The sequence below is a fragment of the Ovis canadensis genome, chromosome 2 (genome assembly GCF_042477335.2).
Source record: "Ovis canadensis isolate MfBH-ARS-UI-01 breed Bighorn chromosome 2, ARS-UI_OviCan_v2, whole genome shotgun sequence".
NCBI classification, from domain to species: domain Eukaryota; kingdom Metazoa; phylum Chordata; class Mammalia; order Artiodactyla; family Bovidae; genus Ovis; species Ovis canadensis.
The window spans coordinates 180,589,873-180,602,438 of NC_091246.1; the positions used below are offsets into that span (position 1 = coordinate 180,589,873).

The 12,566-nt window shown below is 37.6% G+C and overlaps 1 protein-coding gene across 12 annotated transcripts in view; it reads right to left on the reverse strand.

Moving 5' to 3' along the window:
- R3HDM1 (R3H domain containing 1) overlaps positions 1 to 9,992 on the reverse strand; it is a 95,684-nt gene extending 85,692 nt beyond the window's left edge. For 11 of the 12 annotated variants that reach the window (XM_069577697.1, XM_069577695.1, XM_069577696.1 and 8 more), the window contains exons 1-2: positions 9,903 to 9,992; positions 8,267 to 8,477 (exon numbers count right to left, since the gene is read on the reverse strand). In XM_069577697.1, coding sequence (XP_069433798.1) covers positions 8,267 to 8,437 — 171 coding nt within the window. In that variant the 5' untranslated portion in view covers positions 8,438 to 8,477; positions 9,903 to 9,992. Of the gene's footprint in view, positions 1 to 8,266; positions 8,478 to 9,902 lie in introns of those variants that run through there. The other variant, XM_069577702.1, reaches the window with a different exon arrangement.
- Between the last annotated feature and the right edge of the window lie 2,574 nt (positions 9,993 to 12,566).

Here is a 12,566-nt window from a genome sequence, read left to right on the forward strand (position 1 = left end):
ATCAGAGGGCATTGTTCCTCTAGGTATTTCTCCCTCAGGTTCATGAAGGATGGTGGTGGTAAAGGTAACTTTCACAAAGGTGTGCAGTTTTCAAATGGAAACCTAGCCTAGTTTCAAATGGAAACCCTGAGGCCACCAATAAACACTCTTGCCCTAGACCTGAGCACTAACTTTTTTCTTAGAAATATCATTCTCTCTCTGGTAAAAGTGAGCTGTTCCAGCAACTTTCCTCCCACTTTGTGGGGACAAGATCAGCATGTCTTCTCTGCAATGTAGGTTTTCACTGTGGGCATCACACAGGGCCTGTGATCCTGGAAGATGCCAAGGGCAGGGCGTATGGCTTCACTAATCATTTGATAAGAGTAGCTTCCACAGCTGAACAGTTGTTTTCTTGTATCAGCACTGTTCAACGTACTGCCCACAGAACTGTCAATGGGTAACACTGGCATCACCTGGGAGCGTGCTGGGATGCAGAATCTTGGCAGTCTCACCCCATACCTTCTTCAGTCTCTTTTGAGGTTTTGCAGTCTTCAGCCTTTGCCCTTCTTAAAGTTGTTGACTTTATAAATGGGTCCAGCAGCTCTGGCACTATGGTCCCTGCCCTCCTGGGTGTGTAGTTTATAACAGGCATCTTGGGCAGTGGGATGTCTTAGAGGTAGGCCTGGGGACTGAGAAAGCTCTCTTGGCTCACCCCTTTGGTGTTATGTCTAAGAAGTCATCACCAAAATCAAGTCACGAAGCTTTCTTCCAGTGTTTTCTTCTAAGAATTTTAAGAGTTTTATAGCTCTTAGAGGTCTTTGATTCATTTTGTGTTAATTTCTATATATGGTCTTAGGTCAGAGTCCAACCTCATTCTTTTGCCTGTGGACATCTAGTTTCCCCAGCACCATTTTTAAAAAGACTATCCTTTCTCCATTGCCTTGGCACTCCTATCAAGAATCATCCGATCATATATGCAAGAATTTATTTCTGGGCTCTCTAGTCTATTCCACTGGCTTATGTGTCTGTCTTTATGCCAGCACCAGACTACTTTGATTACTGTAGCTATGTAGTAAGTTTTGAAGTCATGAACTGACTCCTCCAATTTTGTTCTTTTTCAAGAATGTTTTGACTATTCCAGGTCCTTTGAAGTCCCACATGAACTTTAGAATGGGATTTTCTATTTCTGCAAAAACGACATTTGATTTTGATGGGAACTGCACTAATTTGTAGATCACTTTGGGCAGTATTAACATTTTAACAATACTGATGTTTCCAATTCATGACAATGAATATATTTCAATTTAATTATGTCATCTGTAATTTCTTTCAGCAATGTTTTGTAGTTTTCACTGAACAAATCTTTCACCCCCTTGATTAAGTTAATTCCTAAGTATTTTATTCTGTTTAATCTCTCTGCAAATCAGATTGCTTTTGCAATTTCCTTTTCAGATTGTTCACTGTTAATATATAAAAATGCAACTGATTTCTGTGTGCTGACTTTGTGTTCTGCTACTTTACTTGCATTCATTTATAGGAATAGTGTGTGTGTGGCAATAGAAACATTACTAATCAAAAACTCTGTACAATTATTTGGGACCATACCAACAATTCAGAACTCCATAGCAATTATGTGGGAAAGTGAACTTCTTGAGATTAATGTGACAGATTGCTTGAATTAACTCTAAATAATTCTTAACAAAGTAGTCATAAAAATTTTTAAAAGATTATAGTCCCTAATAAAAGTGAATAAAAAACAATCAACACTGTCATACAAGTGAAATTATTTATACAAGAAGTGGTCAAAGAACTTTCTATTAATTAAGGTAATATCTGCTGGGAAACATTCAAGATGTCTAATGTCTGCTGGCCTCTCTCCAGCTTGATGATACTATTGTTTTATTATCATGGCTTATGCAGCTTTATTGAAGAAAAAATCAATTACTACAGAGCTATTAGTTGATTACTCATCCACTGACAACTGGCATCATTTATTCAGTGCTATATTAAACACTGTATTCGAAGACACATTAACTAACAGCACCAAGACTCCTAACAATATATACATAAAAATTACAAAATGTTTGAGACCCTGTTTTAGAATACAAAGGGTGTTTGACTTCCAGTTTCCACTCTCTGTAGAACAAGAACAGGTCATTCCTTTAATGGCATAAAATACATCACATTTTCTGTACTGCTGATGCTATAAATTCAACACCAATTCTCCAGCACATCAGTTATAAACATGAAGCATATCACGTAACCTCTCAAACCTCTAACAGTGGACGGTTTAAACAAGGATGGATACGGTTAGAATAATGCTGCTTCCTTTGATGAGACAACTCAGCATCCATCTCCCTCCCCCTCAGATGATTCTTCAGCATGATAAAGCAGAGTGAGGAATGGTTTCAGTCTCATAACCAAGTTAGAATGAAGAAACTGGCCACGTAATACACATGCTCCATTAAAAAAAATAAAGCTCCTTGGGCAACTGTCCTCTTGTAACTGCTTTACAGTTTCTAGAACCATTTATCCTCTGAAGATCGAACTAAAGTCTTCTCAAATGAGCACATGAATGAATGGATGGAGGTAAACAAAAAATAAAATGAAAAAAGATGAGGCCTGACAGGACAGCGCCCAGATGAGAAAATCAAAAAAGGAACAATAATTTAAAGTTTACTTCAGCTATGATGAAGGTTATTCTAACTTTAAGGTAGCATCACATGGCACAGTTCTGAGTCCATTCCCGAGATACTCAGTAGTGCTTATCTGTTTTATAGATCCGTGCAATCTCTGGCACCAGGGAATCATCTAGGTTTGGATCACATATTAGTGAACAAATGGATAGAAGAACAGTTTGTATAAATACTGTCTTTAACAAATAGTAGAATATCATAAGAGTTCTTTATAATTTTATACTATGACATCCCTTCACTCAAAAATTAATTTTCCTCAATAAAATACTAAAGGGATGGTCAGGAAATTAAGACTTGGAAACAGATGAAATGTTTGCTTCCTTAAGAAAACATTTCCATTTTCCTAAGTCACTTTTAATCAGCACATACATATAAATTTGAGTAAAAATAATAGTTGCTGTTTAAAATGAAACCTTCAGGAAGTATCTTAGAGGTAGAAAAAGAAGATGAAATGTCTACTAGTATCTTAGAAAAAAAGGCATTTCAGAATAGGTAACTCCATATTAAGAGGTAACCACATAAAACAGGTTTTTTTATAAACAAGACACTATTCCCTTTTCATTCTTAAAAGAGTTGACTTATTTATATTAAAACATAAAATTTTTCTCTAATTTTATCTACTTCGATTCCTAATTTCCATTACTTAAATCTCTGTGTACATTATTTCGACTGTAAACCCCTTGCCAGATACCTTGCATAGAGGAATCTTGAGCCTCAAAATCTCCAAGCAGAGTAAATATATCCACGTAAAAGTAAAATCTTAATAAACATTTGAATAAACAAGGAATACAGCATTTCAATGGATTAACATAAAACGAACTCTCATATTCTCTTTGTTCCTCTTCCCAGTCTTTATCCTAACCATGCTATATGGAATGTGATATGAGAGACCAGGCCCATTTTTCTTTATTACACTATTTCCTTGCCGTGGAATATGTTTTCAGTAAGTGTTTGTGGACTGCATGAAATTCTCCTGCAGTATGAACCACTGAGCCATGATTCAATAGTGGTCATCAGAACTTTTTTGTGTTTACTGCCAAGAGCTACACAAGAGACATGGCAGAAAATGTAATACAAGCACACCTCGTTTCACTGTGCTTGGCAGATACTGTGCTTTATGAATTGAAGGTTTGTCGCAACCCTGCTTCAAGCAGCACCATTTTTCCAACAGCGTTTGCTCTCTTTATGTCTGTCATGTTTTGGCAATTATCATAATATTTCTAACTTTGTCATTATTATTTTATTTGTCATGGTGATCTGTCATCAGTGACCTCTGATGTTACCACTGCAATTATTTTGGGGTGCCTCAAACCACACCCACGTAAGATGGCAAGCTTAACCAATAAATGTGGTGTGTATTCTGACTGCTCTGCCAACCAGACAGTCATTTCCAGTCTCTCCCTCTCCCCAGGGACCCCTATTCCCTGAAACACAACGATGCTGAAATCAGGCCAGTAAATAATCCTACACTCACATCTAAGTGTTCAAGAGAAGGTAAGAGTCACATCTTTCTCAGTTTAAACTGAAAGCTAGAAATTAAGCACAGTGAGGAAGGTACGCTGAAAGCTGAGACAGGCTGAAAGCTAGGCCTGTCTGCCAAACAATTAGTCAAGTTGTGACTACAAAGGAAAAGTTCTTAAAGGAAATTAAAAGTGTTACTTCAGGGGAAAACATGAATGATAAGAAAGTGAAACTTCCTTACTGCTGATACGGAGAAAGTTTTAGTGGTCTGGATAGAAAATCAAACCAGCAACAATATTTTCTTAAGCCAAAGCCTAATTTAGAGCAAAGCCCCAACTCTCTTCAGTTCTATGAATGTGGAGTGAGGTGAGGAAGATGTAGAAATTTAAAGCCAGCAGAAGTTGGTTCACAGAATTTAAGAAGCCATCTCCATAGTATAAAAATGCAAGATGAAACACCAAGTGCTCACGTAGAAGCTGCAGCAAGTTAGCCAGATCTAACAGCCTTCTATTGGAAAAAGATACCATCTAAGGACTTCCATAGCTAGAGAGGAAAAGTCAATGACTGGCTTCAAAGCTTCAAAGAACAGGCTGATTTTCTTATTAGAGATTAACACAGCTGGTGACTGTAAGTTGAAGTCAGTGCTCATTTACCACTCTGAAAATCCTAGGGACCTTAAGAATTATATTAGACCTATTTCGCCTGTGCTCTATCAATGGAATAACAAAGCCTAGATGATAGCACATTTATTTACAACATGTATAACTGAATATTTTAAATGCATTGTTGAGACCTACTGCTCAGAAAAAGGATTCCTTTCAGAATACTACTGCTCATTGACAACACACCTGGTCACCAAGAGCTCTGATGGAGACGTACAAGATTCATATTGTTTTTATGCCTGTTAACAACACACGGGCTTCCTCACTGCAGCCCATGGATCAATAAGTAATTTCAACTTTCAAGTTCTTTCAATGTCTTAAGTCTTATTACTTAAGAAATACATTCTGTAAGGTAGCTGCCACAGATAGTGATTCTTCTGATGGATCTGGGCAAAGCCCAGAAAGCCTCTGGAAAGATTCACCATTCTAGATGCCACTGGTGATTCACAGAAAGAGGTCAGAATAGTAACATTAATAGAAGTTCGGAAGAATTTGATTCCAACTCTCATGGATGACTTTAAGGGGTTTAAGACTTCAGTGGAGGAAGTAACTGCATATGGAGTGGAAACAGAAAGAGAACTAGAATTAGAAGTGGGGCCTGGGGACTTTTCTGGAGGTCCAGTGGTTAAGAATCTGCCTTGCAATGCAGGGGACATGGGTTCAATCCCTGGTTGGGAAACTAATATCCCAGCCACAGGGTAACTAGGCCCATGTGCTGGAACTACTGAGTCCACACACCACAACTAGAGAGAAGCCTATGCAGCTCAACAAAGATCCTGCATGCCACCACTAAGACCTGACACAGCCAAAAATAAATAGATAAATATTTTTAAAAAAATGAGAGAGAGAGACAACGAAAAACACTATCCTTAAAAAAAAAAACAAACAAGTGGGGCCTGAAGATGTAGCCTAATTGTTGCAATTTCACTATAAACCTTTAACAGATGAGGAGTTGCTTCCTGTGCCGGGTGAGCAAAGTGGTTTCTTGAGATGGCATCTACTCCTAGTAAAGATGCTGTGAACATTACAGAAATGACAACAACGGATTCAGAATATTACATAAACTTCACTGATGAAGCATCAACAGTCTGAGAGGACTGACTCCAATTTTGAAAGAAGTTCTACTGAAGGTAAAATACATCATTGCATGCTACAGAGAAACTGGACATGAGAGGAAGTGTAAATTGATGCAGCAAATTTCAATGCCTTATTTTAAGAAACTGCCAGTGACCTGAAGGTCAACCACCACTCTGATCAGTCAATAGCCATCAACATCAAGGCAAAACATTCCAACAGCAAAAAGATTATGATCTGTCAAAGGTTCAGATGATGGTTAGCATTTTTAGCAAGAAGGTATTTTTAATTAAGGTCTGACTTTTTTTTTATACATACTGCTACTGCATTCTTAACAGACTACAGTCTAGTGTCTTTACATGTGCTGGGAAACCGAAAAATCTGTGTGACTCGCTTTAATGTGGTATTTGCTTCAATGCAGTGGTCTGGAAACAAACCTGCAATAAATTCAGTGTATGCCATAATCCAAGTTAATCATCTTTGGGAAGCATGACCTGGAAGAGTGAACCTTTGGTGCAGAAAAGAGACTAGAAAGATATTTTTTACCATTTCAATCACAAATGCAATAGAATTTAAGCATCTTCTCTGATCCAATCAGGATTCTGACTTTCTGCCATCACTGGGTGTACTGATGGCAGGCATGACAATTTTTTGTTTTAAAAAGTGCTATTTCTAAAAATGACTAGAAAAACTGTTATTCCTCCAAATTTCTTAGATAATAGCCACCTGACTATACTTAATCTAAATGCTTTCTTACTGCTGTATGAGTTGATATCATTTTCTAACACATTTCTGGCACTTAATGAAGAATACAGTTTTTGAGTGAATGAAAGAATAAAACCACCTTTAAAAGAACCTTCTTAATTTATTCTAAAAGAATAAAGTATACGTTTTGGCACATAGCCTTCAAGGTCTTTACGATGTAGAAAGAATGGTAAGAGTATTTTTCTCCCCAAATAGAGTTCTTTACTTCCAGGGCTAACTAAAACAGAAGTGTAAGACACAGCACTTTTATTTACCAGTGTATGGGCTTCCCTGGTGGCACTAGTGGTAAAGAACCCACCTGCCAACGCAGGAGACATAAGAGACACAGGTTCCATCTCTGGGTCGGGACGATCCCCTGGAGAAGGAAACGGCAACCCACTCCAACATTCTTGCCTGGAGGATCCCATGGACAGAGGAGCCTGGTGGGCTATGGTCCATAGGGTCACAAAGAGTCTGACACAACTGAAGTGACTTAGCAGTATAGGGCTAACTAAAACAGAAGTATCAGACAGTATTTTAAGTTAACAGCTTATGGTAGATTAAAAGTCCTTCCTACTGAGAGACAGGATCAAATGCCCCCTCCCCTTAAATCTGGGCTGGCTTTACTAACAAGTGTTATCAAAACACAACAGTGGAAGTGACATTCTGGGACTTCCAAGCCTAGGTCACAAGGATGCTTGCAGAATTGTTCGGCTCTTGGAACACTTTCTGGAACCCCTGAGCTGCCTATAATGAGCCTGATTGCCTGGGCCAATTGTGTTGGAGGCAGTCCAGGTATGTGATCCTAGTTCCAGCTCAGCCTGCATTCCAGCTATTGCCACCAACAAGCCAGATAAGTGAGCAAAACAGTTATGGACCTTTCAGGCCAGGCCACCTGACATTTAAATATCAGTGAGGGATCTTTTTTGAAGCCTTGTATGGACAAGATTCACTCAGTCAAGCCATTGCTCCATTTCCCGACACATAAATCACGAGATATTAAAAAAGAAAATGTTATTTTAAAATTGCAAGCCCTTATTTTGTGATTATCCATTGTACAGCAACAAATAACAAGAACACTTAAAAGTAAGCACTGTTAAGTACTACTCGACACAATTTTTACCTACCTTGAATCTGTGGCCCATCATCAATTTTCATCTATGCCTGGAATTAAAAGCCTTCTCAGTGGTTAGCGCTAGGTCATCATACATGTGTAGCATCAAAAGCCTCAAGTGACCTTTTTCCTTCACCAATCTCTTTTTTTCCCTCAGTCACAGTTGATCGATTGCTTCCCCAGGGCTGTTTGTGCCAACAGAACTCCTGCAGTTTCAATCTCTCTATTCTAATCTCCTCTAATCTTAGGTTATTTTGGACTCTCACAACACTGATAGGTGCAAAATGGAATGAAAAAGTATAAAGCCACTAGAAAAACAATATTGGCCACATACGAATAAAAAGAAATAGGTGATACAAGCAAATCAAAGAGCTAGATTCAACAAGCTAATCCAGGTGACCACCCAAAGCAGCTGATAGGCATGTCGCAAAGGGTCACCTTACCCTTACACAATTCTGAAAGTGAGTTTTGTATGAAAAGAATAATTATGTATTGAATATTTAATACTTGTAGCCAGAGGAAAAAATCTTGTTTACCTGCAAATCAATATTGTTGTCAATACAACGTTCATTCTTCTCTGCCAGAATCTTCCCATAGTTTTCTGATTTGGTAAGATTTTCAACTCCGGTTGTATCTTTCACTTCTGCCTCCAAATCCTTCATTGTTTCAGTTTCATTTTTTATAGTAACAGTATCAGACATCCTCATTAGCAAAGGTTATTTTAGAATTCTACAGGGAACTTGAAGCCTTAGCAAGCAAGAAAAAATTTTAATTCAATTTGAAATATCCCTTACATTCAGTTAGTGCACAACACTGACTAAGTATCTTGAGTTCCAGGAATAATGTCAAACACACACAGATAAATGCAAAATTCCTGCTTCCAAAGAGCATACAGTTTAGTGGCAAATATATCCAAATTAAAATAATCATAAGACAATGAGATAAGGGACACAGTAAGGGTATGAGGTGATTTTGATGTGCACACCACTGTGAAAGTTCATAAGAAACATTAAGGAATAAGTCCTACCCAGATGAAAGGTAATGGATGGAGAGTTATAGATATATACTTGGCTGACATCAGAAACCTTTTTATCTGAAGGGATATTATGAGTATTATCCAGTGGGAAAAAAATCTTCCTGTCATAGTTTCAGAGCTTTCATTTAGCATTCCTGAAATTTCTAATTTCTTAAATTAACTTGCAATTCCAAAAGGAAATAAAAAATAGCGACATTCTACACAAAACACAGTTGTGAATTTGCACTAATAACTGTCCAGCACTATGAATCAAGCACTGAAAACTCTCCTGATTTACATGACTCAGGGCCAAACAACATACATTACCAGATCCTTTAGTACTTCAAAGGAGATCAAATACAAAAGAAGCCAATATATTTCATATATTCAGTGAGTTTAAGACAACAATGGGAACTTTATACTGAATATCAAATAGGAACTTATCAGATAAAGCTCTCATTTTAGGACATATGAGATATGTGAACCTGAGAAGCAGAACTTATAAACAAACCACTTGCTATTTTTTTCTATACTTATTGAGATATAACTGATAAATAACAACATATAAGCCTAAGGTGTACAATATGATGATTTGATACACATATATATTGTGAAAGGAGTAATGCATCACCTCACATAATTAAATTTGTGTGGGTGTGGTAAGAACAACCTATTTCAAAATGCATCCAAAAAATGAAGATGAACTGCTCAGGTAGAGGGATGGGACAGATGCAGGTTAAAGCAAGTACAATAAAATGCTGATGGTGGAATGCAGGGGTGGTTAAACGGTTTCACTGTAAAATTCTTTCAACTTCTCTGTGCTTCTGAAAATTTCATAATTAAATATTGAGAAGGGAAAAATCCAGTAGACCTTGTTTTTTCTATACGGAAAATTCCAGAGTTCTATTCCTAAAAGAATGTTTTGCAATGAAATACCTAAACCTATCTTAGGAATCCATAAATACATCTGAAAAGCTTAAAAAAAAAAAAAAAAAGAGGCTTCCTTAATTATCTTCATACCGAAGTTAAGTGATTCATTCTCAAAACAGTAAAGTTACTAAGGGGGAAGGGGTTATTTAAAGTACTCTGATTGCTTACGATTTTGAAAGAAAAATCTCTAATTAATTTTTCTCAAATGATAAGAGAGGTTAGGTTACCTGATGTGTCCTATGGATTTGGGATTGTGGTGTTCCACAAAAATAAAATAAAATAATCCAAGGTTCTTTTTCACCGTTGTCAGCCAGGATGTCAATTGTCTTGACCCATTTGGAATCTGGCAGGAGGAGTCCCATGTCCTTGTCACCACTGTAGATTCCTGGACTGAAATGGACTGTCTTGGATCAAATATATCATACCTCTCAGTGGCCTAAAATTAAAACAAAATAGGCAAGGGAAATGAAATACAACACAGTAATTTGGAAATTAAAAATACTACTCTTGGTGACTTTACTGTTTTCTTGCCCTAAACAAGGGCCAGAACACTTAGTTCTACACAATTCTGACATACACTGGTCTTGTGAGCCTGCGTAAGTCATGAGGCCACCTAAACTCTTCTGCTATAAAAGCAGAAGGGATAAGAAAGTAAAGGAATAGATATATAATAAGAACCGAGTATATGGTCAGTGTTACAAGGGAGATGATGATTTTCACTTTAAAAGTTTGCCCAGTATCAGAACCAGGGAATTCTTGCCTCCAAGAACTATGATTTTTAGAGTTTTCTTCCAAAGCTACAACTCCATGGATGTAAAACAGTAATTTTTAAAAATAATCACATTCTAGGTTTTTAAAAGTACAAAAGAACAAAAGCTGTAATAAGCCATTTAACACGTTCAAAGAAACACTCATTGTCTGTTAAAAGCAAATGTCTATAAAGGGTGACAGACTATTTTTAAAGACACCTGAAAGATTAATGCCAAAATTCTCTCAGTGTCATCTGTTTTTATGGTCAGTTTCATTTAAAGTTTTCTCTTTTTTCTTCGTACAAGTGACTACATCACAGCAAGAAAACACTTTCTGTGTCACTCCTCCATCTTCCTTTGACAATCTATTGTCAATAAATAGGACAGCAGAGTTTTAAGGTGAACCACTGCACATAATGGGGTCTAACCACCAAGAGATGCAATACTAATACTGCTGAGCATACATCACAGAAGAATTCACATCTTATACTAATTCTTTAAAAACGACTTTGAAATGGAATTATTTTGAACCCCAACATAGATTCATATTAGTTTCCATATCTCAATTATACTGTGTTTGACTAAAGGACAACAGAAAAGGAGGTATTACAAACAAGTGCTAAGCTGTTTTCTAACTGACGTTGTCATTTCAGTATGACCAAGGTTGCTGGGCCACTAAATATAATGACTAGGCTTAAGGAAAAAAATCCACTGAAACAAACCAAAAAATACTTAAATATATTATTTTTCTCATTTAAAATTGTTTCTCTCATAAAATGGTAGACACAAGATGGCAGCACTCACTAAGCAGCAAAATTCTTTGCGTTCTTGCAGAAATTCTGTGATTTAATTTTGACTCTTTTACATTCAAAACTCTAAGAGAGCGTAGGTGCAGTTCATTTAAGAAGCGAGTAAGGTACCATGAAAGGAAAAGCTGCAAGGGATAATGAGGAGGAGGCACAATGTGAAGAGGTGAACAAGGATTAGAAGATCTTCTTAGGACCCACCAAATCCAACTGTATGATAAACACGCAAGTTATCAGTGCCCAGAAGTAAAATGACTTATCCAAAGTCATACAACCAATTTATATGACCAATACTTGCTAATAAGCCACACTACTTGACAACAAATTAATGAGTGCTGCTGAACCAACTGGCCAGTTATTGCCTGGAAAGGAAGTAGTGGTACACTAGGAAACTCGAATGCACTAGCATTAGTGTGTGCGTGCTCAGTCACGTCTGATTCTTTGCAATCCCATAGACTGTAGGGAGTCGGACATGACTGAAGCAACTTAGCATGCATGCATGCATGGGAGAAGGAAATGGCAACCCACTTCAGTGTTCTTGCCTGGAGAATCCCAGGGACAGAGGAGCCTGATGGGCTGCGGTCTGTGGGGGTTGCACAGAGTCGGACACGACTGAAGCGACTTAGCAACACCAGCAGCAGCAGACTGTAGGGAGAAAAAATATTTAACTGATAAATGGTTAGAAGATTTGAATGGCTTAAAGGTCAAGCACTTGCGGCAGTATCCCTCACAGAGTGGGCACCCCAAAAATGTTATAATAGCTTTCTTTCATGGTCAGAATCACCTTAGGCCAGCAGCTGGTTGAAGCTTTATCTGTTGTGTCCTGGCTGCACCCTGCATGATAGCAGACTGACCGAGGCCCACCTAGGGTGCACAACTGCCTTGTATACTTCAAGTTTTCTTATGCATAAATCCTACAAAGCTCAACAGAAGAGAATGACTGGAGTTTGTATGAATGTGCCTATGCTGGGGAGGAGGGTGCTTGCCTCAGTGCACAGCCTCATTGGGCTCTCATCAGAGCTTTGCTATTAAACATTAAAAATTCATATCAACTTTACTTCTCAAAAGTAATAATGTATTTATTTTAAATACAAATGTTTTCCTCTCTAAATCTTCAAGTAAAAGAGAGATTCCAGCTTCTTGGTACTTACTAAAACAAAATTACTTTTATTGTGGCACAAAGCCTATACTTCTAGGGTTACCTAAGGCTATATGGACGTGTAGGTGTCAAGTACAGGAAGCCACAGACAGAAATGGCAAAATTTATCTCTGCCACAACACTAAGGAGTCAATTAAATGCACCTTCCTTATGTAATAGATAGCTATACAGTAAGTC